The sequence below is a fragment of the Capra hircus genome, chromosome 10, assembly GCF_001704415.2.
Source record: "Capra hircus breed San Clemente chromosome 10, ASM170441v1, whole genome shotgun sequence".
In the NCBI taxonomy this organism is placed as follows: domain Eukaryota; kingdom Metazoa; phylum Chordata; class Mammalia; order Artiodactyla; family Bovidae; genus Capra; species Capra hircus.
The window spans coordinates 22,404,578-22,429,641 of record NC_030817.1 but is presented as its reverse complement, the minus strand read 5'-3'; the positions used below and the strand labels follow the sequence as shown (position 1 = coordinate 22,429,641).

The 25,064-nt window shown below is 52.2% G+C and overlaps 1 protein-coding gene across 3 annotated transcripts in view; it reads right to left on the bottom strand.

Annotated features, from left to right (window-relative positions):
- ACTN1 (actinin alpha 1) overlaps positions 1–25,064 on the bottom strand; it is a 96,075-nt gene that overhangs the window by 42,285 nt on the left and 28,726 nt on the right. For all 3 annotated transcript variants that reach the window (XM_018054045.1, XM_018054044.1, XM_018054046.1), the window contains exon 2: positions 356–470. In XM_018054045.1, the coding sequence (XP_017909534.1) occupies positions 356–470 (115 nt within the window). The remainder of the gene's footprint in view (positions 1–355; positions 471–25,064) is intronic.

Below are 25,064 nucleotides of genomic sequence, written 5' to 3'. Positions count from 1 at the left end.
ACCAAAGAATTCTAGCCTTGGAGAAGAGACCCCAGAGACCCACCTTCAGACTGCTCTTTATGCAAATGAGGATGCTGAGGCAGAAAGGCGGTGACTTGTCCAAGGACACACAGACGGTCAGCAGCAGAGCCAAGCCCAAACTCAGTCTCGGGGTCTGAAATCACATGCCATCTCCCACTTTTTCAAAAGCTCCAAAGCTAGCCCCAGCCAAAGATGGAGCAGAAGCAGAGGTGTCGGGGCAGCGTTCCCAAAGGGGCAGAGGCCAGTGGGCAGTGTCTGATCCTAGGCCATGGTGACCCTGCCCGTCTGGCATCACCTTCGCCCTGGCACTGCCAAGACCAGGGGTCCAGCTCACCTGAGATGACCTCCAGCAGCAGCATCAGCTTCAGGCCGTCCCGGAAGTCCTCCTCGATGTTCTCGATCTGTGTTCCTGCCTTCCGGAGGTGGGAGTTGCACCATGCTGTAAATGTCTGCAGGAAGGAAAGAAGAGCAAGTGGTCAGGCTCTCCCACAAGCCACAAGGTCTCTGAGGCTCTCACGAGCCTCACTGTGTCCCCAGGACCTGGCTGCCTCATGTCATTTTCCCGGCTGTTTTGTGCAAGATGCCGAGTGGGCTGGTGTTGTCATCCTTGTTGGTTAAGACATCTGACAGGGTCAAAGAGGGCAAGAAAGAGCCCTCAGTAGAGCCCATGAAACCTCTCAGCATCATTTCCCCACACAATCTCCTTCACCTCATCACAGGACAATAGCTGAGGGGTCGCCCTGCAGGGCCAGCAGCACCGGTGGGCACAGTGGGATGGACAAAGCAGCATCCTCCTTTTAAAGTACACCCTCCTGACCTTCTTCCAAAACCATTATCCCCACCTACATTTAGAAGTGGTATGATTCTGTTCTTGGCAATTTACCTCTTAGATTTTAAGCTTAGTATCGATCTTGACAGTTACAAGGTGGAGTATCCCAGAGGTAAAACATTAAACCTCATTAACACCTTAGGGTAAATAAATTTATTAAATCCTTGCCCACTTGGCAGCTAGCTAATGAAGAGCATTAATCAGGTTTACTGGGGACAGAATTCAGAGGAATAGTGTCTGGATAAGGAGAGAGAAAGGTAAGTACCCCATGGTATATGTGTGTATACTGTGGGTGGGAGGTGGAGGCACCTTAAACTGTAAAAGTATGAGCAAGAATTTTTAAAAGGGACTGTAAGGAGACTAAATGAAAGATCATCACCACTGTAATTTTCTAATCTGTGGGGAGAGAACAGCAACCTTGAAGCTTCTGTCTTAAGCAGATGGCCAGGCAGGTCACCAACCAAGCTGTCCCAGGCCAAAAGCACCTCCCAGTGGCTCACTCAAGGAAGAGGGTGGCTCAACAAACACGAGAAATAAAAAGTGTGTGCTTCAGTTTCCCTCGCCCATCCAAACGAAAACCCGGGCAAGTGCCTCTCCCCAGCTCACAAACAGAGAGAAGAGCTTTCCTGCCTTACATCCAAACTATTCTTTGGTGACTCAAGACTTCTCTGCACCAAATGGTACTCTCAATTACACAGGGGCTCAAGAGCCACCATTCAGGCACCCCCAGCAGGGCCAGCCAGGTCTCTCCCCACCCACACTGCCAAGTGGCAATGGTGAGAGTGAGCTATTCATCAAAATAGCAGCAGCCACGCTAGAAATACTCCTCTTTGGAAAGATCACCAGACTCATGACCCCCACCACCATTTCCTCTTGCCCTGGGGAACTCCAAAGTGAAGTGGAGAAAATGGGCAGGAAGAGGATGCCACACCAGTGAGGACTGGGGAGAACAAACAGCTGAGCAGGTTTATAAGCAAGAGTTGAAGAGCCTGGAGCAAGAAGCGGAGACAGCAGTCACACAAGGAGGGGAAAGAAGGCTGTGTTACGACATTCCCCCAACATTGGGCCTCCTTCCTTTTTTGTCATTTTTTAATTTATTTATGGCTCTGCTAGGTCTTTGCTGCTCTGCACGGGCTTTCTCTAGTTGACATAAGCGGGGGCCACTCCCTAGTTGAGGGGTGTGGGCTTCTCACTGCCAGCTCCAGGGCACACAGGCTTCAGTAGTTGCAGCATGCGGCTCAGTAGTTGTGGCACATGGGCTTAGCTGCCTCGAGGCATGTGAGATCTTCTGAGACCAGGGATTGAACCCAGGTCTCCTGCTCTGGCAGGTGGATTCTTATCCACTGGACCACCAGGAAAGCCCAGGCCTCATTCTTAAATCATATTTCACTAGGCACTTAGCCACACAGGATACTCTTTTCTCTCCCTGCAAACACATCTCCACTCTATAGGCGAGCCCACTCCCATGATAGGCAAGAGGGATGTGTGGGCTGTCCCAAAGTTTGATGAACCTGACTCACAGACTGAAGGTGGGCAGGAGACGCACACTGACTCCTCAGCCTGGAGTGTCCTCTATATCAAGCTTGGCCAACTCACACTCTTCTTCTAAGACTGGGCTAAGAGGTCACCTCCTCCAGAAAGCCTTCCGGATAGCCACCCACCACATGGGGCGATGTGTCAGCCCCTGACACCCTGCATCTCCTCCATCATTGCTCTAATCCCCCTGCAAGGTGGCCGCTGGTCAGCTTCACACCTGGACAAGTGTTCACCCTAGAGTCTCAGCGCAGTCACAGATGCAGCGCTGAGCAAAATAACAAAAATCCTTGCCCTGTGCAACAGACACTCTGGTAGATGTAAAAATGAGACAACTGAGTGAGTGAAGGAGCAAGTGAGGAAGCAATACAAAGCTAGAGGGTCCAGGAAGATCCAGCCACACCTGAAGGGTATCAGGGCAAGGGACTGGCAGCTCGCTCAGGGACCCCCAGGAAGCCTCTGGCTCAGAGGAAAGAAGATGCAGCAGGACAGCAAAGAGTATCTATAGGACGTCCCTGGTGGTCCAGCAGCTAAGATTCCACACTCCCAATGCGGGGGGCCCAGGTTCAATTCCTGGTCAGGGAACTAGATCCCACATGCTGCAGTGAAGATCAAAGGTCCTGCAACTAAGACTTAGCACAGCAAATAAATAATTTTAATAAAGGAAAAAAAAACAAAGAGTATTCACTGGGTCCCCTTCCTCTCGTGCTGGCTCTGCACACCTAGCAGGGGATGAGAGGCTACTTAGTTTTTCTTTTCATTTTGCTGTAAATTTTTTGATGCAAAAAAACATTAAAGAATTTTTAAATCTTTGCAATTAGTGTAATTTTGTTTGTGGTTCCTTGTTCTCTCCCAGATGCCATGTGTCCATATATGCACTTGGTGTCACCACACTCTACGTTGACGAGGGTGGGTCATTTACCGCCATCTTGCATTTCCACAGTACCTTCCCCTCATCTCCCTCCCAGGCCCACCTTCAGCTTCTGCCTGGGGTTTTCTGCTGACTTGACAGGAAGTGGATCACCCCAGCAGCTCAGACAGAGTTTCAGGTCCAGTGGTGCCGGGGTCCTGGTGGGAATCGCCAGCACCCTCACAGTTAGGGAGACTGTGAAATCTCACTGTTTACCACCCAGTTGTGGAGAGGGGACGGGGTGAGAGGAAGGAGGAAGAGATAAAAAGATATCGCTTTTGCAAGAGGAAAAGTGCTGTTGAAAGCAGCCAGCCCCAGTTCCTGGAGAAGCCAGTCCTGGAGCTCTGGAGGCCCAGACTCCCTCCCACAAAGGCCTGCCTCTGAGGCCACGGGGGGCCACACTTGGCTAAGACCCCAAGGCCCCGTCCTGACCCCAATAGGGTGACTGCCAGGAAGGGGCCTCTGAGCGCCTCCCCAACAAGCAGCACCCAGCTCGAAGCGCGGGCCACAGAGGAAACAAAAACTCAGTGATCAAAAACATGCACCTGGGGGGAACCAAATATGGTTTAGCACTCAGGTCCACTCTTTACCAGCCGTGTGAGCTGCAGACTCGCCTCCCAAACCTCAGGTCCCTCAGCCGCAAAATAGCGGTAGCATTGGCACTTTATAAATATCAGACGGATTAACAGGAAGACATCTACAAAGTGCTTGCCACTTAGAACATGCTCAATAAATGATCAGAGGAAGGAGAAAATTAGCTCTTCCAGAACCTCCCCGGGGACAGGCCTCAGAGGACTCAGCCCTCTGTGCTCCCAGCCCACACCCTCCTCCCTCCTCCAGCCACCCAGCTCGATCCGTGCAAGTAATGCTCCATGTCCCCAAGATGACACCTTGTATCTGAGGACTCTTGTACTGAACTGGCCCCGATGTGTTATGGGAAGAGGGCTAAAAGTGCGCTGTTGGGGCAGAAAGCCTAAGACTTTGACCATGGCCTTGTGGATCCCCATCAGAGGAGGCTGACAGGGCCCCAGGAGAGGAAACAACAGAGTCAGGAGTGAGGTCCTCCCTGCACACCACACAGACACCCTCCTCTGGCATGGGCAGGCCCTGGTCCTGAAGCCCCAGCTCTCAAATTATGACTGAGGGAGGCACCCGCCCCTGGGCAGGAGGAAAAGCCACCAGCCACAGGGGACACCCACGCTAGAGACCCTGGCCCCACGGCCTCCAGCCCAGATGTCCCGGCGTGGCAGGCAGAGCTGCCCCAGTAGGGTTACAATCCATCCTGACTTCAAATAAAGGCAGATGGCATCTTGCTGCCTCACTCCCAACCAGCCCCTGCCCCATCCAAGGTTCCCCTTGCTCCAAGAGTTCTGTCAGGGGGTCCGTGCTTTGTCTTGGACAAAGGAGATAGGAGCTGATAGACTTTACCAGGACCTGCTTTGCTGTATAATGAGATCGGGTGTGCAGACAGCTCAGGTTTTAGGGAAAGGGCCTGGGCTCCATGCTGGAAAGGCAGCCAGAGCTACAGTGGGGCTCACTCCCTTCTCATCCTTCACCCACCTCCAGCCCCACTGCACAGCCTCAGAGAACGTTGGACAGAAAGGGAGGGGCTGGCAGAGGACCCCTGCTCAGCTTCTCACTGACCTGGAAGCATCTGCCCACATGTAATCTGGCATGAAGGTGATTTTAGGAGACAAAGAGGGTAACTATCCAGCACTGTAGTTCAAGGCTGCAAACACCCTGGCCCGGCTCCAACAGGGGGTGCGGGAGTATGGGACTCAGGAGCTGAGTCAAAGCCCATGGAGATGATGGGGAGAGAAGCAACTCTGTCTACATTCTCTGCTGGCTCTCTCTGCTTTCACATGAGATCTTCTAAGGGCTTTCCATTACATCTTTAACAAGTATCCTGTCCATATATCTCCCTTTTTTGCAGCAGGGGGGATGGGGTGGGGCTGAGTCATGTGGCTGGTGGGATTTTAGTTCCTCGATTAGGGATCAAACCCAGGCCCCTGGCAATGAAAGCACCGAGTCCTAACCACTGGATTGCCAGGACAGTCCCTATATTTTCTTAAAATATGGCAAATGGCTTTCGAGAACATGCTTTCCCTACTTCCCAGCTCAGATGTACTCAGTTCAGTTCAGTTCAGTCGCTCAGTCGTGTCCAATTCTTTGCGACCCCATGAATCACAGTACGCCAGGCCTCCCTGTCCATCACCAACTCCCGGAGTTCACTCAGATTCACGTCCATCGAGTCGGTGATGCCATCCAGCCATCTCATCCTCCGTCATCCCCTTTTCCTCCTGCCCCCAATCCCTCCCAGCAGATGCACTAGCATGTGACTTTAGCCCCACAGGCCTTTTTCAGCCTCAGTTTTCACATCTGTAAATGGGGGATAATAGCATCTACCAGATAGGACTGCAACAAAGGTTAAACAATACAGTGTATCTTACCACACACACAAAAAAAAATCAGGAAAAGCTAATATTAACATACTAAGTTGTTAATTTTTATTAATTATAACATAATATTAATACTAATGTGGTTTGAAATATATTAAGTATGCACGTAGTAGTCACTACCATCATTACTGACTAAATTTTAGATTCTAAAAGGTGTCTGAATAATCACACCCAGCTGGGGTCTGGGGTACAGAGGATTACCCCATAAGCATGAGTCAGGGGCTGAGCTTTTGAAGTCAAGTGGTATTTAGGGTCGTGACCTTGGTGGGAGGAGGGAAACACAAGATGCTGAGCACAGGAAGGTCACAGGACTTGCTTAAGCTCCACAGAGGGAACCCCTGGAGGGACTCTGCTCTCTCACTGCTGAGGGTATGGGTTCAATCTCTGGCTGGGAAACTAAGATCCCATAAGCCACACAGTGCGGCCAAAAAAAATTTATTTTTTAATTGAAAATAAAAATCACTTCACAGAGCAGGAATCCAAAAGACTGGAAGGATTCAATCACTCTGAAGAAGACAAGGTAAACCCGAGCTCATCCATTCCTAGCCAGGTGATAACCTCAGGCAAGCGACTCAAGGTGTCTCTGCTTCAAGGCGCTTGTCTGTAAAATGGAGTAATAACAGCATGGGGTTGGTGGAGAATTTCCTGGGACAATCCTCTTAAAACACTGAAAAGAAGGTCTGGAACACAGGGACTGCTCCGTAATTACCTCTCATTACTGTTACCACAATAATTAGAGATAATTATTACAAGTTCATGCTATTCAACACGTCATCAAAGAACGTTAGAGCTGGGAGAAATGCTTGGCACATCAGAGCCAAACCCTCACTTCACAACTGGGACACGTGGACCAGAGAGGGTGAGTGATTTTTCCTAAGCCACACAGCTGGGGTATGTTCACAACCTGGCCTCCTGACTCCCAGCCCCACATACTTTCTGCTCCACCACGACAATGGGGATTTCAGGTGCAGGTGTGGCTGGGGTGCTGGAAGGGAACAGCAGAGCCAAGGGCAGACAGGTGAACTCAATCTTGTGGCAAGTCATGGGAAACTGGTCACTGTGAAGCGAAAACACCACCCAGAGAGACTCCGGTCAGCACTGGCAGAGAGTGTCTTGAGTTGATGGACCATTAGTAGAGCTGGCGTATGGTGGGCTGCCTCTCTGGGGGTAGCATGATGGAGAGAGGAAAGGGGAGTCCCGAGGCAGGCAGCTGCTTGTCCAGAGATGGAAGAATATTCTGGATGATGAGCAGACCAGAAACATGTCTTTGAGAAGAACTCTGGGAACTGGGGCTCCCTGACCAGGAAGAGGGAAGAGCGGACTCCGGGGCTCATTCAAATATTTGAAAGACCCTCCTATGGACAAGCAAATAAACATGTTGGGTGCAGCCCTGGGCAGAACTAGGCAGGCAGGAATGGTAAGGAACGTGAGTTCTACAGCAAGACTGATCTAGTTCTAATCCCACCTCTGACCCTGAGTAACCCTGGGCTGCTGCTGCTGCTAAGTCACCTCAGTCGTGTCCAACTCTGTGCGACCCCATAGACGGCAGCCCACTAGGCTCCTCCATCCTTGGGATTCTCCAGGCATGAAAACTGGAGTGGGTTGCTATTTCCTTCTCCAGTGTATGAAAGTGAAAAGTGAAAGTGAAGTCACTGGGCAAATGACTTTAATTCTCCAACCCTCAACCTCCACATCTGTAAAATGGGTATAATAATAGAATACACTTGGAAGGGTGCTGTGGATCAATGCGGCAACATGCAGCAAGTGCTAAGCACAATCACCCACACATAAGGCTGGATAAATGGGAGCTACTGTTACTGGGATGAAGGACAGGAAGACTAGAGTTCAATGTAATAAAAGACAGACCAAGTGCTGGGTGTGTTACCCAACAAAGGCATGTGCTTGGTGAAGGTGCTGAGCCAAGCACCCCCTCATGGCTGAGCTAAGTAGGTCCATTATTAATACTGATTCTTCAGAAGTGCAAAGCAGCCCTTGAAAAGTTGGTTCAGAGATGTTTGAGGAGTTCAGCTGGACCAAGGATCACACGCTTCAATGTCTGAGCGGAGTTTCTCAAGCTCAAGACCGTTGATATTTCGCATGGGCTACTACTGTGTTTAGGGTTTAGGGCCTGTCCCATACATCACAGGATGTAGAGCAGCATTCCTGGACCTTCCCACTACATGCATGTAACATCCCTCACCTCCCTTTGCAATAACCAAAAAACACTCCCTGGCTGAGAATCTAGTCTAGAGCAAACAGACACATATGCCATCAATAATAATAATAACAGCAGCATCTAACATCTGTTGGGCACTCGCTCTATGCTGGATCCCCTTCTGCAGGCTTTCGCCCTTTTAACTCAATCTTCATGACAACACGATGAGGCAGACGCTATTACTCTCCCCATTTTACAGATGAGGAGACTAAAGCACAAAGAGGTTTAATTAAAGCACAGTAAGGCAAGCGTAAGAAAAGTGGGACTGGTGAGACCTCGCCTCCTCCATGTGTACGCAAGGATTTTTCTTGAAACAAAGGCCCTCTTGGGCTCTCCGGTGGGTTTCTACTCAGGAAAACAGCATGGGAACCAAGGACTGGTTGCAAGCTGGTAAGTGGTGATCAGAGCACGGCTTCAGGACCAGGGCAGGCGTGGAGGAGACAGGAGGCTTCTCTCCTTGGCTCCATGAGGGAGCATGGGTCCTCAGGCAGCAGACCTCGAGTGAAGATGAGCCAGAAATCTGGACTTGGAGATTTTTTAACACTAGGACAATATAAAAGAAAGACATTCCACAGCCCCCTGAAAAGATACAGGCAGGCTAAATCTGAATGAAGACGGACAGGGTCCCTGGTTCCACTGTGGGAAAACGTGAAACCTTTCTAAGTCTCCTAACAACAGAGTTACCACACGGGAACGTGTGCGTTAACACACACGCTCAGCAGACAGCTGGGCCCAGCAGGGTCAACATTCCTCGCAGACCACTGCCAGCATCAGCCATCTGGGAATCTGGAATCAGAAGCTCAAGGTCCATCCTGTGAGAGGCCACAGGGGCTCTTCTCATTTGGGCTTGATCAGGGACCCACACCTGTCACCAGGGACAACAATGGATGTTCCCCACACATTCATGTACACACACTACCATGCTGTGTGAACTCAGACCAAGGTACCAATCTTCATTTCTCACATCTGCAAAAGGAGCTTTCGGCTAATTCCCATTAAAGGGGAGATACAGTGGCAAAGCCACAACACGTCACAGCGGGCAGACTGATGCGGGCACATCTCTGGCGGCAGGCACCTGGCCAAGGGAGGCTAAAGTGGGCAAGACTCTGAGCCCAGAGCTGGGACTCAAGAGAGAGGAGGGCCATGGGTATAAAAACATCCTTGCCCGCATTACTTAAGAGGAAAAAAATTAGAGATAGCCCCAAATTCTATTAATAAAATATTAGTTAAGTAAATTATGGTTCATCCACTTAATGGAACATTAGATGGCCAAAATGATGGGTTCTGAAACTATATATTACGGGAAAAGGCTGACATGTAATTAACAAAAGAGCAGGATCCAAAACTGTATGCACCACAGGCTTAAAACTATGTGCGATCACATGAATGAGAGAAAGTGATGGAAACAAAATCCCAGTGCCAGCAGAGCTCATATTCCCGGAGCCGAACTGCCAACGCCTTTTCTTTTCCCTTGCCCATCCGCCTGCAAATGTGGTTGGCGGCCCCCATCTCCTCCCTGGCCTTCTGCCTGCCGGCACTCACTCCCCTCAGGCCAGGCCGTCCACTCCTGGCTGACCTGTCCACTGATCCTGCAGCAGGGTAAACAAGATACACCCCCTCCTCCCGCAGCCAATCGAGATTGGCTCAGCAAGTGGGAGACAGCAGTACCACCTCACTGGCTGCCAGGCCCCAGACTCACGTGCTGACCACATCTCTCCCAGGCATATCCTCCCGCTCCCCTGGGATCCCCAGTTCACTCCGGGGAGTTACTGTTCCAGGCACAGGGATTAGGAAACCTGCACTCTGCCCTGGTTCAGCCAGGAATGAGTGTGGCCTGGTATAAGTCACCCCAACCCTTTCTACCTATGTAACCTCAAAAGCATCCCTCAGACCCTGCAGGTTGGAGCCCGGCAGCTTGTCTCATTGTAACACGCAAGCGTAAAAACCACAACCAAGGAGAGCAAGCCAGACGTCTTCTGTTCCCGTGTAATACGGCTGATCAGAATGGATGGGCTCTGCTCCTTGTCAGAGAGGCCAATACAGTCAAGTCCATGGGGGCAGTTTCATCTCAGTGACTCAATGCATGATCAGCGTTTCGGCCTACCCCTCACAACAAGACACCTGTTATTGTTTCACTGGATAGTCCCTAAAAGCTTCATGCCAGAATATCCCTGGAAGGACACACAAGGGCCTGGCCCAGCAGCTGCCTCCAGGGAAGGGAGGCAGGAGGCTCCTGACAGGGGAGGGCGTGGCGTTTGCTTTTCACAGAATACTCTTTTGTTTCTTCTGAATCTTATGCCATGTGCAGTCATCTGCCTGTTTTTGTTACAACTATGCAAATATAAGAAAAGCCTGCCTGGAAGTGTGTACATCTATCTAGTAAATCGGACCTCTGGGATGGGACAGAAGGAACTTCCGGTTTCTCTAGGAGGACTAGGAATGGCAGTGGAGTGGGGTCAGTGTTCCTGAATGATCAGAGAGAAAACACACACTTCCAAATAAAAAAAGAATTGATACAGGAAAAACTGTCCCACCTATTTACAAGAATTCGTAAGAATAAAATATAGAGAAAGGGTTGTGAAAAACTCTAATGTGCCTTATCAGTGTAAAATATTATAAGGAAAGTCATAATTAGGGACCAGGACATCAAGATAAAGCAGCAATCATACCCACATGTCCACCTCAATAGTCAGACAGCAAACTGTCAGGAAATTAAGAGGAAAAACCCCTGGCCCAGCAGCCCAGAAAAGCCCAAACAAGCTTCTAAACCTCTTGAAGGTGGTGCAGGACTTCCCATACAAGCTGGCTTCTCATCGAATGGTTTTCTCCTCCCTGGAGGTGGGCACCAGGACCCTGGTCCAGGCTCTAGGGCTCATCACCTGAGATATCAGTTCAGCAGCCTCCCAACCTGCTGCACCCCTCTGGGCGGGGGCCTTGCCAGGGCTGCCTGGCAGAGCCCTCCTCCTCTGCCACTCCTGGCCGCCATGTTCAAGCACCAGGCCAGGGCACCTTGAGAACTCAGGGCGGAGGTCTCTGCAGCATCTGCTGGCCCTGGGGGAGGTCACTAGGGACCAGCCAGGGAGTTCTCACTCCCTCTGACCCCCACACATGGCCAGTCTGGCCAGGGCATGGGCACTGGGTGGGCTGTCCAAGCAAAGGCCTGCCAGCGGTGATCTCAATGCCCAGGGTTCTGGTAACGTAAACAGGAGTATCTGGTTAACTTATCAAGGGCTGGTCGCCAGCCTTTCAAAGCAAGCTGTCAGCTGCTTCACTCACAGATGAAAAGCAGAGTCCCCAAGAACATCTCCACCCAGCTCTGTTTGCTCTCCACCCACCTGGGAGTGGTGCTGAACCGTGGGGTGGTTTCCTCTGTTCTGAGAGAGCACCTCCCCACCTGCTTTCCCCCCAAGTCAGGTGAATGCTGGGGAACCGGAAATTCAGAGGCAGGTGGCTGGAGGCTCTCAACGGAGCTCGGCTCTGTAACTGGACTGAGCCAGGTCTCCACCTACACCTTTCATTAGCTGTGTCTCTCTGGACAAAATTCTCAATCCCAGCCTCAAGATGCCCATCTGTAAGAAGGGGCTAACAAGACCTATGACAGCCTAGCACGGCGTGAAAAAGGACCACATTAGATCTCCTGTACTTAAAGACAGTCTGGTGCTCTGTTCACAGCAGACGCTTTAAAAAATGTTAAACCAGCCGGCCTTTGTCCCTCAGTGGCTGTGTGGCTTTAATGAACCGGGCGTGGCCTCAGTTGCTTTGTCTGACAAATGGGGATACAGAACATCTCGATGTGCAGGGCTGTTGACAGGTGAGAGCCATGGAGGCGGAACAGCCAGGTGTGAGGACAGGACAGGAGTCCCTTCAGTGTCTGCTCCCTGCCGCTCTCGCTTCCCATTCCCTTTCTATTTGATCCAAGTTAATCATTCACAGAGCTCTACAAGTTAGGAAGAAAGAGGTCTGTAATCTCTCTCCTGCTAATGAGGAAACCCCAAGACCAGCCTCAGGCCAGGGTGAGGAGAACAGGAGGCGGAGGAGCAGGGGCCCGTGTTTCTGGCTTATGTCCACCTGCAGCCCATTCGGGGAGACATCACCAGAAGACTGGAGGGTGGCCGATGCCACGGCACAGGGGGCCAAATGGCTCATCCTAGGAGGTGATGTGACCTAATAACCGTGTCCTGGTTGGAGAGAGGAGAGCTCCCAGCCCCTTTCCCGCTGAGGCCCCTGAAGACAGCCCAGGGCCTTCCTGCAGGTGCTGGCTGAACCTGGGGCTGCTGAGAGATTTCAGGGCCATTTTCAGTCAGGTGGTGTATGATCCCAGTGAAGCAACAAGGGCTTCCCTTCCAGCTCCAGGCCAACGAGTGTCAGCGGCCCCCACCATCCACAGCTGGCCTCTCCCAGGAAGAAAGAGCCTCAGCAACGGTCCAGCCATCAGCAGGCCCTGTCACTACGGGCTCTGAGATCCTGCACTCGCGGAGCCTCAGTCTCCACATTAGTAAGACAAAGTCCAAAAAAAAAGTTCATTCCTTGCAGCTGTTCTAAAAGAGGGTCGTGTGAGCTAACACAGAAGGCTTAGCCCAGTGTCTGACACAGACTAAGCGCTCTCTGTATCTACAAGGGGCAGACACAGAGTAGTTGTAGCTTCGGGCTGGGGGTCAGTGACAGCTAAGGGGGGTGGCTTTCTTTTGGAGGTGATGAAAATGAGACTGCAGTAATGGTTGCACATATCTGAATATGCTAAAAAAATTACATTGTACATTTTAAATGGGTGAATTATATATATCAATAAAACTTTTTTTTTTTTAATGAAAATATTCCAAGACCCCACTAAGTCTTTTAAAAACCCATTTGGCCCACTGGCAAGGAACCAGTCTCAAAGGCAGGCCCCAGACCCCCGCCCTCTCTAGGCACTGAAGTAACTGAGACCAAGATTCCAAGGGGGGAGGCCTGGGCTCATCTTGGGCCCATGTGTAGCACTTGGGCCAGGCCTGAGCTGTGGGCTTTAGCCCCCACTGGTCTTGCTGCTTCCCCAGAGAGTGGTGACTCCAAAGAGCAGGTCACACTCCAGGACACCCGCTTAGCCATGAAAGGCCTGTTGGCTCTTCCTGGGCACACTTCACACCAGTTGGGGAGCCCAAGTCGAGAACAGCCTGCTCCCCACTGCCAAGCCAAGGGTGGGCCTGCCTGTGACACCTCCCCCATGTCTGGACTCCGAGTCTGGCCCTTGTGGGTCTGACAGCACACAGGCCACGTGGGCTGCAACTCACAGGAATGGCCTGCACATTCCTTCCCCAAAGAAGGAAAAGCCATTCACATGTGAGGTCATTTGGTTTTCCTGGCACGAGGCTGAGAGCCACGGGCCACTCAGTTCCATAGAGAACTTCCCCACATGACAAGGCTCAAGCCCTGCCTGGTATTCATAAAATATGGGAATCTGTGGTAGGGCCACCTCAAGCATCTAACCTGACTCCTCTGTGTGGTTGAGCTGTGTCTCAACTGTACAGCCTGAAGCCTTGATGGTCACATCCATGAAATGGGAATAATCAATCCTAGGGTTGTGATAAGAATTAAAGAGCACAGTACTGGACTGATGGTGGGGGCTCAAAAAGTAAAGTACAGTACAGTTAGCGACCCCTCTCTCACCAGGGTCATTTCTAATGAGTGTGCTAGCTTTGCTGACTGGGAACAAAGATTCTGCCCGGGCTCCAAGCCCCTCAAGGGGGAGCCTCTGGAGAGGCCAAACCATTTATTACAAATTTGCAGAAAAGAAAGAGACACTGCTTGGATCAAGAAGTTTCCCAAGTCTCTTCTCTGTGTCCCTGAATAACCCGCTGGACTGGAGCTTCTGTTCTGGCCTGTCCCACAGTCCACCCCTGGGACCCCTACCCTCACAAGGCATCTCCTTTAGCACAGGGTCAGGAACTATGACCTCCAGAAGCTTGGAGCTGGAGGCAGTGGGGGCATCAGCCCTGCCCAATGCTTTCAGGGACTGGGAAGGGGTTCCTAGAGACCCCAGACCCAACAGAGATAGCCACTGCACCTCTTCTCAGTTCAGTTCAGTTCAGTCGCTCAGTCGTGTCCAACTCTTTGCAACCCCATGAACTGCAGCACACCAGGCCTCCCTGTCCATCACCAACTCCCAGAGTTCACTCAAACTCACGTCCATCGAGTCAGTGATGCCACCCAGCACCTCTCTGGTGAGCAGGAAACCCCCGAAGAGAGGCCAAGGCCGAAAGTCTGAGCCTTGGCCCAATGACACAAGAGCAGGGCAGCAAACAAATAAACGGAAAAACGTGGAGCAGAGTAGCTCCACGCGGTGGTTCTCAAACTTGAACATGCATTAGAATCACCTGGAGGGCTCGCTAGACCAGATTTATGGATCCCTCCAGACTTCTGCTTCCATAGTTAATGGACAGGTGGAGAAACTGCATTTCCCACAACAATCCAGCTGGTGCTGATGCTGCTGGCCTGGAGACCACACTAGGGACCATGGGCTTCATGCTTAAGAGAATGCGTTTGGGGGCAGAAGACTTGGATTTGATCTGGTTCTGCCATTTACTAACACTGAGACCTGAGCAAATCCTTGCCCTTTTTGAGCCTCAGTCTTTCTCCCTAGGCTGTTAAGGGGTTTCCATGAGCTAACATTTGCAAACTCACTCAGTCGTGTCTGTCTCTTTGAGACCCTATAGACTGTTGCCCACCAGCCTCCTCTGTCCACGGGATTCTCCAGGCAAGAATACTGGAGTGAGCTGCCATGCCCTCCCTCCAGGGGATCTTCCCAACCCAGGGACTGAACCCGTATCTCTTGTGCCTCCTACACTGGCAGGCAGGTTCTTTACCACTGTGCACTTGGGAAGCCCTTGCAAAAAGCCTAGCACGTGACAAGTTGTTAATAATATCTAGAATTCCCTATTTAAATACAAGAAATAAAATACAGATGCTCACAGAAACGAGTGAGATAATAGAAAATGCTCAGGGTCCATGGAATTGCCTGTGTGTTCTAGATGGTCACCTGGACCATCCACGGGTTACAGAGGTTGTCCGGGTGCCTGGTGTGTGCCTGAGTCTGGGCCAGCATGCACCAGCCAGCCCTGTGCCCCAGTAATCCCTGGCCCCGGGCTCCTTGACCCAGTCAAGAACATATGATCAGTAAGACGACCTCAGCCCAGAACCCACACCAATGCTACGATGCTGCCCACACCTCCCTCCCAAGGGACCGCCACATGCCCTCACACCGAATCCAAGCAGAAACACAGCCTCCCAAGAGAAAGTTCAAAGCTCCAGGGAACCCAGAGCCTTCAGGGTACCAGAGATGCCCTAAGCAGAAAGCAGGTGGCAGGGGGCACAAGCTGAGAACCCAGCAGCTGCTCAAGCATTGCAAGCCACAAGGAACCACGCCAGTGATGTGCACTCTGGGTAGGGGTGGGGAGGATGAAGCATGAACAGACTGTCTATAAACTGCCACTCCCTGGGGAGTCGGAGCTTTCTGCAATCACTCCATACCGAAGAGGAAGTTTCTGGTTCCAGGAACACTGAATGGAGGAAGGGAACAGAAGGCTTGGCACTTTAAGAATTCCTCCTCAGTTGCATATAAAACAATAATTCGCCCTTTATCCCCAAGAGACTGGCAAACAATTACAGAGGTGATTATCCCAAATACCACTGTGGTTGAGGAATCCAGGAGCCCTCCTGCCTGGCTGCAAGGGTGGGCTGTGCAGCCATGCTGGAGAGCAAGCCACTGCTACATTATGCGGTGCAGCACGCACCTGCCCAACAATCCACCGGAAATCTCTCATAGAAATTCTCACACAGTGAACGCTGGGGTCCTTGGGAGAACAGGCGTCATTCTGTCATCTGTGTTGGAACGGGAAGGGTGTGGGACCAACGGCATGACCATCGCAGGGAGATTTTAGGGTAAAACATGATATGTTTTATGCAGTGGCCTTGCATGGATGGACCTGCAAGTGGGCCATGAGTCGGGGGAGCCTAATGAAGTCAACCTCTTCACCCAATGTCCAGGAAAATAAAGTTTCTTCTCCCAAAATACAGACACAGCACATTATAAAGCAGTGCGCACACGCATGCATGCAAAGTCACTTCAGTCGTGTCCGACTCCTTGCGACCCCATGGACTGTAGCCCACCAGGCTCCTCTGTCCATGGGATCCTCCAGGCAAGAATTACTGGAGAGGGTTGCCATGCCCTCCTCCAGGGGATCTTCCCGACCCAGGGGTCAAATTTTGCACTGGCAAGAGAGCTCTTTACCACTAGTACCACCTGGGAAGACCCTCCATAAAGCAGCACAGAAACCCTCAAACCCCTTTATTAAGAAATCATGGACAACTTTGGGGCTGTGAAAAACGCCACCCAGGCCCAGGCGGACGTAGCCCAAAGCCATCTCCACCCTCCCAGTCTCCACCAAGACCCAGCTGTGACCCAGCGCGTGGGCAGCCCAGCACAGCAGGCTTGCTGGCCAGGTGGCTGGCCAACACCCCAGCGGGGCCAGCCCGGCTCAAGGGACAGGGTGGCATGGGGATCAGGAACGGGGAGGGGAGACTGAGGAACCGAAATGTCTGTGGAAACTTCCACATCTCTGGAAGGGTGGAAAGAGTAGCCGTAGGCAGATCTGGCCAGGCCCTCCCAACCGACTGCTGGCAGGAGGCGGGACCAGGGCTACCGTCTGTGGGTGAGTGTGTGCACAGCCTCCAGGGAGCTGGGAGATCCACACCCACTGTGTCTCCCCGCTTCGGACTTCAGCTCAGAAAGTGTGCAGGGCGTGAGAGAGGCAGCCTCCCCCAAACCTTGCTCCAGAGGAAAGGACAGCGTTGAGCCCTCAAATTCAAGGAGGGGATAATGGAGGCAAAGTGGACGTCTGGGAGCCCCTAGAGGAGGGGAGGAGAGAGGGGATAAGGCCTCGGAGCTGCTCAAAGATGCAGACTATTATTACCACTCAGTGAGGCACGCGCTATCCCAGCAAACCTACTCAACAACCCTGCGCTAGGGGAGCAAAGCGAGGGTCAGCGGCATTCAACAACCCTCCCTGTCACACAGCTAGTGAGAGGCAGAGCTGAGATCTGAACTGGGCTCCATAGGATGCCAGTGCCTGAGCCTTTTCCATTCTGCGGGGGACTGAGGCCCTTCCAGGTTCTCCGCTCAGGCTGGAGAACAATGAGGCCTCGGCCAGCACCAGACTCAGGTCTGCCGAGAACCGCACGAGCGTGTACACGGCTGCCCCCAGGCAGTCCCTGGGCCCGTCCCAGGGAGGGCAGCCCAGGACACTGGATGAGAATCATGCCAGCGCTCACATCCAGCCACGAGAGAAGGTCCTGGATCTCGTGGCTCCCTAGAGAGGCAGAATGGGCCGGGCAGCTCTTTCTCCTAGGTCTCAGTTTTGAGGAGGTGGGAAAAGGGTTTGAACTCTTGTCTCTTTTGGCTTCCTGAACACAAAGCCCATTGAGAAAGGCCATGAATAATTATAGGGGCAGCCAAGTCAGGGGATGTGTATGCCAGGGTGTGGGCAACCGGCTTGTTTAGGCTTGGATGGGCCCAATGTCAGCAGCCTCCCTCAAGGCAGGCCCTTGCAGATGTTCCTGAACCGTCCAGGCCCCAGGCTCCCTCTGCCAGTCAGCTGGAGCCAGGTTCATTCACTCATCCACCCATTTACTCACTCTTTCAATAAATTCTCACTGAGCATGATCGGGGTCCCACGATGGACAAAGTAAAGACACCGTCCCTAAATCAAGACGACTCTGGTCTAAGAAGGATGACAAATGTTAATCAAAGACTCATATAAATGAATAGATATTTGCAAACCGAGCTTCCAAGCATAGAGAAAAAGTTATGGAAGATATGAGGCTAAAATGAGCCCCTAAGTCCAGGGGCTCCCCAGCGGCTCAGCAGTAAAGAATCCACCTGCAATGCAGGAGACAGGGGTTTGATCCCTGGGTCGGGAAGATCTCCTGGAGGAGGAAATGGCAACCCACTCCAGTATTCTGGCCTGGGAAATGCCATGGACAGGGGAGCCTGGTAGGCTACAGTCCATGGGGTCTCAAGAGTCAGACACGACTGAGCAACTAAACAACAACAACCTGGTCCAGCGTGTATGTGTGTGTGTGTGTCTATTTGTCTGTGTGTGTGTCTATGTGTGTGTGTGTGTCTATTTGTCTGTGTGTGTGTCTATTTGTCTGTGTGTGTGTGTCTATTTGTCTGTGTGTCTCTGACCACTGCTCTGAGGAAGTAAGTGCATTTTTAGAGCTGAGGAATTTTAATTAGGTGAAGAGACTGCAAATGTGGAGGGGGACCATAAAGTTTATCAGCAAAACCAGGGCACTTGAAAACAAAGGGAGGGGCTGTTAATAATTACATCCGGACAACAGGTGCAAACCAAGATGCACGGCACCCATTTCACGTGTGGGGTTGGGGTGGCCAGGACGGTGGTATCGCCCAAGCAGGGGAAAGAAAATATCAGAGGCCCCGGAGGAAGGGACGAAGGCTGCTGAAGCCACTGGGAAATGGACACTCGGGCTGATGCAGGAAGAGAGGGGCAGGGAGCTAGGAGCCGGCAGACCGCAGGAGCATGGAGCTCCCCGGGACACTGGATGGTGTCTCCTGAGAACAAGGGAGAGGTTTTATTTGATTTCAGCTGAGGGTTGAAGGGTAGGGTAAGGTGGGTGTGCAGGAATCAGGTGCTAGTTTATACATACTTACACTTACGTTTTAGAAAGAGACACCTAATCACAGTGTGAAGAATAGATCAGAGGAGGACCAGAATGGCAGGAGAGACCAATCAGGAGACCGTGGCAAGAGAGGTCCCAGCAAGAGGCAAAGGTGACTTAGACCAGGGTGGTGGTGGCAGGGACAGAGAAGTGGATGGGTGTGAGAGATACTCAGGGAGAGAGGGAGGGAGGGAAGGAGGGCTCAGAGGTCACACCAGGGTTTTGGATCCAACCCAACAGAGGAAGGCGGAATGGGAGAAGGTGCCAGACATCCACAGCACTCACCACAGTTACAGAAGGCCCACCGTCCGCAGCCTGACAATCTAACCTGAAGTCAGCACAGAGGACTTCAGAGAGCAGGCTGCCCTCCGCAGCCCACTGCCCCACGGCCCCAAGTGCTCTGCCAGCCCTCAATACTGACACCCTATGAGGCTGGTGCTGTCATTCATCCCATTCTACAGAGGAGAAAACTGAGACAGAGATGCTCACAGGTCACATCGAACAGCCAGTCGGAGGAGCGCAGAGCTCATGCTTCTAAACCAGGCTCGTTCAGCGTGGCCCTCCTCCCTCCTGCTCCTCCCGTGGGCCCAGCAGCAGGTCACATGCACCAGCCTGGGCAGGGCTCCTCCTCTCTTACTGCCCACAGCCCACCTCACTACAGCCCAATCGGATCACCCTTAGCAGTGAGTCCAGGCAGAGGTAGCTCCTGAAGCCCCCCGTCCAGGTAGAGGTAACCCTCCTGTGCAGTCAGGGTGGCCCATCTCACCCTGGAACACCTTAAATGAGCAATTCCAATGCCTCCTGCCACCCCCTCTTCCCCAAACCTCTCCACCAACACAAGGAGAAAAATCAACCCGAAATCATCATTAGGAGCCTCTCGGGGGAAACTGGAAGGGGACCTGATACACAGAGGACCCAAATCAGTTTCTCTTTCATGGACACCAGGCCAACCTCGGGAATAAGGATGAAGGGAGGCCGTGGGCCCCCGCATCTGCCATGGCCAGCTGCCCTTGGCCAAGTCCATTCTCCTCTCCCGCACACTCTGACTTCTCCATCTGAGCAGGGGAGCCAGCCCTGCCTGTGCTTCTAGAAGGCTTTCCAGACCTAGTCATAAAACGGGGGAGAGGGAGAGAAGTAGCCCTACCTGCCCAGGACTCTGCCAATGGCCCTGGGAAGGTCCCACTTTGGGCCAAGTAAAGACACAGCCCCTAATCAAGGAGACTTTGGTCTAAGAAGGATGACAAATGTTAATCAAAGACTCACGTAAATAAATATATATTTGCAAACTGAACTTCAGTGCCTACACAAAAATTTATGGAAGATAAGAGGCTAAAATGGGCCCCTAATTCCAGGGATCCCCCCCTGGTGGCTCAGCAGTAAAGAATGCAGGAGACACAGGTTTGATCCCTAGGCCCAGAAGAACTCCTGGAGAAGGAAATGGCAACCCACTCCAGTATTCTGGCCTGGGCAATGACATGGGACAGGGGAGCCTGGCGGGCTACAGTCCATGGGGTCGCAAAAGTCAGACACGACTGAGCAACTGAACAACAACAACTTGATCCAGGGTGTGTGTGTGTGTCTCTTATTTAGGCCCTGCCCACCTGGCCCCAGCCACCCCCAAACTCCTCACACCTGCTGACTCCCAGCGGCCCTGGGACAAAGCTCACCTGGGCCCGGGTTTTCAGAAGGCACACCTGGGGAAGTGCCCTAGTGTGCCTGCCACCTGTTCCCATGCTGGCCTCTTCAGGCTTCCCGCAAGGGGGTCAGAAGGGCGTCATGGGTCCCCCTCTGCCACCACTGCGGCCTTGCTACTCACCTCCTTCCAATTCCCCCATTTTTCTCCATCCCCCACCTTTTCCATGCTTTACTGGAATGTTTGCAGGCACAATGGACACACAGCACCGGGAGATCTGAGTTCTGATTCTGGTTCCACTACCAGGGAACCAGCCATCTGTTCAGACCACCACCACCTCTGACCCTTCCACTCCACCCACCATCTCACCTGTAAAGCTCCCCTCACCTTACATGGGGCCATACTGCCTCAGACCTGCCCCAGAGGGCTCTTGTGAAGAACAAGGGATACAGCCCCTGGGAAAGCAATCTGAGGGAGGTGAGGTTTCCCAAGTTGGCCAAATCATACAATATGATGAAAATACAGACCCCACCCCAACAACTGCCATTCTGGATCAGGAATTCTGGGGTAAGAATCGGTGTTTTAACAAGTAACAAGTACTCGAGGTAAATCCTAGAATCAGACATGTTGGGGCAACTCTGGGCTCTGAAAACACACCGGGAGTCTTTATCACCTTGCCTCTGGGCAGAGAAGGGAAAGAAGAGTTTGTGTAAGTGCTCCTTGGCTCCAGGCACACTTACACAATAACACCCCTGCTTAGGGAGCCCACTAGCTGCAGGATGCCATCATCTCGTTGAGTCCTGGCAGTGATCCTGCAAGAGGGATCACCTTCTTTCTACAGATGAGGAAACCGAGGCTCAGAAGGAGGACCTGTTGGAGGCCATGGCTAGTAAGACAGCAGAGCTTCCCTTCAGCCCAGAACTGGCAGCTCCAAAGGCTGTTCTCAGTACCCAGAAACCTCTGCAGGATGGACTCTCCTGCAGGGAGGGGCAGAAAGGAGCCAGCAGCCCCAAGCTGGACTCGCTCTCCTGTTCCCTCCCCAGAGCCTGGACATGACCTGTGCACAGGTGGTCCCAAGCATCCTATCCTGCAGGAGAAAGGCGCACTCTACTGCATGGAGAGAGGCTTCTGCCTCCTATGCCCACATGTGAGGGAGACAGGATCCTAGAGCCTGCAACCTACAAAGGTAGGTGGCTTCAGTCATGTCCGACTCTTTGCGGCCCCATGGAACAGAGCCTGCCAGGCTCCTGTGTTCATGGGATTCTCCAGGTAAGAATACTGGAGTGGATTGCCATGCACTCCTCCAGGGGATCTTCCCGACCCAGGGATCCAACCTGCATTTCTTACATCCCCTGCACTGGCAGGCGGGTTCTTTACCACTAGCGCCACCTTGGAAGTCCACAAAGGTAGACAGGACCCATGTTAGAAACAGTCGGGACAGGAGCCAGTCAGCCTAGGGCAGGGGCACTTCTGAGCCAGACCTCCTGGTGCTGGAGAGAACGGCTCCCAGAAGGTCTAACAGGATAGGGTGCCATGATCAGAAAACATCACATCTGGAATGAAGCCCAAGGTACCCTGGACGACTCCTTTCCCCCAACACACAATCACCACTCAGCAAGCAGCAACCAGCTGCATGGAGAGCTTCACACAACTCTGGACTCCCTGGAGAGGAAGTAATTTCCTCCTGCAGAGGAAACTGCCGCCACCCAGCCAGACGGCATCACACAGCTTCTTGCTCCTCTCCCAGCCTCTCCAGGGACCAGACAACTAACTGAGAAGCAAACGAAAGCATCATGGCCCTTCTAAAACCTCGCCTTCCCCCAGGCTCCTCACCCAGACCCGGCAGTGGGGGACTTCTCTCCCACTTAGAGGGCACAGTAATGACACGGCTGACATTTAGTGACACTCACTAAGCACTTTGTCCTGATCATCACATTCACTCTTTACAACAAGTTTTAAGAGGGAGATTTTGATCCCTGTTTTAGAGATAGAAAAATTGAGACTCTGGAAGATAAATTAAACCAGCTGGCAAAAAGCAGGCCCCAAACCCCAAACCAGGCATTTCCCAACCAGATCCCAAACTCTCTTTACTTTCTCTTTCCTCTCACTGAATATCTCTAAGTACAGGGTCCTAGACCAGTGACTGCCACAACAACAGAGACAGCCCAGCTCCGGGAGCCATGGCCAAGCCGATAGGTAACTACACGCCCCACCAGTGACACACGGACTGAGCATCAGGAAATGATAACGCAGATCCTGGCCAGGGGCCAGTACACGGCACGTGGTGGAGGCCCACTCCAGACAGCAAGCAGAACCCAGTTCACTCTGCAGGGTGAGCATGTCTGGGGGCCCGACTCGACACAGTGGCGGACCTCGAGTAGAGCAGCAAGCCAGAGGGGAGAGCTCGCTCTGTTAGCAAGAAATAGACCTTTTCTCCACAGGAATTTAGGAAGTGTGCCATCAGTCTCTGGAACTCCCTGGAAGACAAGGGATCACACAGTAACCTCCTAGGAGAGAAACAGCCTGGAGCAGGAAGAACTGGGGGGGAAAAAAGCCAGTGGGGAAAATGGAGCCAGTTGGCTCTGGGGTTCCTGTTCCACTCCAGGGTGCCCAGCAGACTGCACCCCGTTTCACCAGATTTACAGAGAAGAGGGATGGGGATCTGGCCACCAAAGGCCCTCCTCCATCAGGAGATTCGGAGCTTCGCACTAGCTCTGCAGCTCCAGGTCTCCCCAGAGCTGTGCTGTGGCCGGCCTTGGACACGGAACACCAAGGAGACCCAGCTGGCCTGCCCACCCACCTCGGCTGCCGCTACCACGGCAGGCCCAGCCAGCCAGGGACCCGGCCCTGGGGGAAGAGCAAGGGGATGTGGGGGAGGGCCCAGGGCGCTGTGCTGAACTAACACCAGTGCCATAGAGGCTCAAAGTGCCTGAGAGCTGCAAATGGTTAACTGTCAATACATAAAATATTGCAATTCCATTTCTGGGTATAGACAGAAAAGAACTGAAAGCAAGGACCTGAACAGGTATTTGCACACCCACGTTCCTAGCAGCATTATTCACAATAGTCAAAAGGTGGAATGACCCAAATATCCATCAACAAATGCACAGGTAAACAAAATGTGGCGTGCACATGCAATGGAATATCAGCCAGCCTTTAAGAGGAAGGAAGTGCTGATACACCACAGCGGGGATGGACATTAAGGACACTCTGCGGAGTGAAAAAAGCCAGACGTGAAAGGACAAATGCTGCTGGATTCCACTTTAACGAGGTTCCTAAGGCAGGCAAGTTCACAGAGAAGAATGAATGGTGGTGGCCAGGGGCCGGGGGAGGACGTAAGGGGAGCTGCTGTTCCATGGGTGCAGAGTTTCAGGTTTATGAGACGGTGGGGATGGCAGCACGCCACTGCGAATGTACCTGTTGCCACTGAAACGCCCACTTTAAAAATGGTCCAAATGGTAAATTTAAGTTATGTATATTTACAATTAAGTAATATATATATACACATATATATAAATTAAATATGAAATATTGTGTGTGGCATACAAAAATAATCATGTTACCTGTGGGGAATTGTTTATTGTTTTGTTTTGTTTTTACCATGAGCACGTCATACTTCCATAATAAAACCAACAAAGACATTTAGACTTATAAGGAAAATAGATTTCAAATTGCAACCCACGATGGGATTGAAGAACTCCTGGTTCTTAGAATGGCACAAAGATGTCGCCTGACTCCTGCTCTGGCTACCACCACCAGCCTGGCCTGCAGCGGACCATGAGAAATACCCCTCCAAAAGCAGTAAGTCAGGCTTTGGGTGCTGGCCAGGTGTACCGCATGTGTCCCCTGGCCCTCTGCCCCCATGAAATCAGCAGGAGGAATTACCCACCCCGCAAGCCAGAGGTGATGGAAGGGTGGGAGGGCCCCTCCCGGGGCTCTGGCCCTAGGATGACAAGGGAATGACTTGGCCCATCTCTGCATGCCCTAACCTCTCCCGAGATGGCACTGGTGAAACCACCCCACCATCCTCCTCCACAGTGGGGAGGAAGCTAGACTGAAGAGGGAGGCAGAGGACATGGCTCATCTGCCCAACTGAGGAAGACACGGGATGGGGGAGGTACAGAGAACCCTCAGCTCCCTCCATAACACACCAGGCTCTGCCTTCAGTCCTGTGTTCCCACTGATCCATCCGGGACCTGCAGACCCCAGACAACTGGCCTGGCCTCAGTTTCCTTATCTGTAACTCGAAGGGGATGGACCCTTTGCTCCTTTTAGCTCTGAAACCTTAGACTTCCCTGGAAGCTGGGTGATGGGCCAGAACCAAGAAAGGGCTGGGAAGACAAGACTCAGCCTTGGAACAGGGCAGCTTCAGAGCAGAGGCTCAGAAGGAAATACAAAGCTTCTAAATGGAACATCAACACCTCCACCCTCAGGCCAAGCCACGCACTCATCCATTCATTTCATTTTTTCTGAGCTCTTACCCTGTGCCAGGGACCGAGGCAGTACTGGAAAACAGCAGTGAGTCAGCCAGCCTTGGAGGTGCTCACAGCCTCGTGAAAGTTGCCACCAAGTTTCAAGACTTGCCATCACAACCCCTATCCCCAAGGCCAGCCTTTAGAGGAAGCAGAACCTGGAAGAGTCACACAAACAGCAGGCAAAAGGGGAAGCCCAATGCACCCCCAAGAGAGTACCAAACCAAACTTGAGAGTCAGGAAAGTCTGGTTCAAATCCTGAGTCTGCTGCTGATTTGC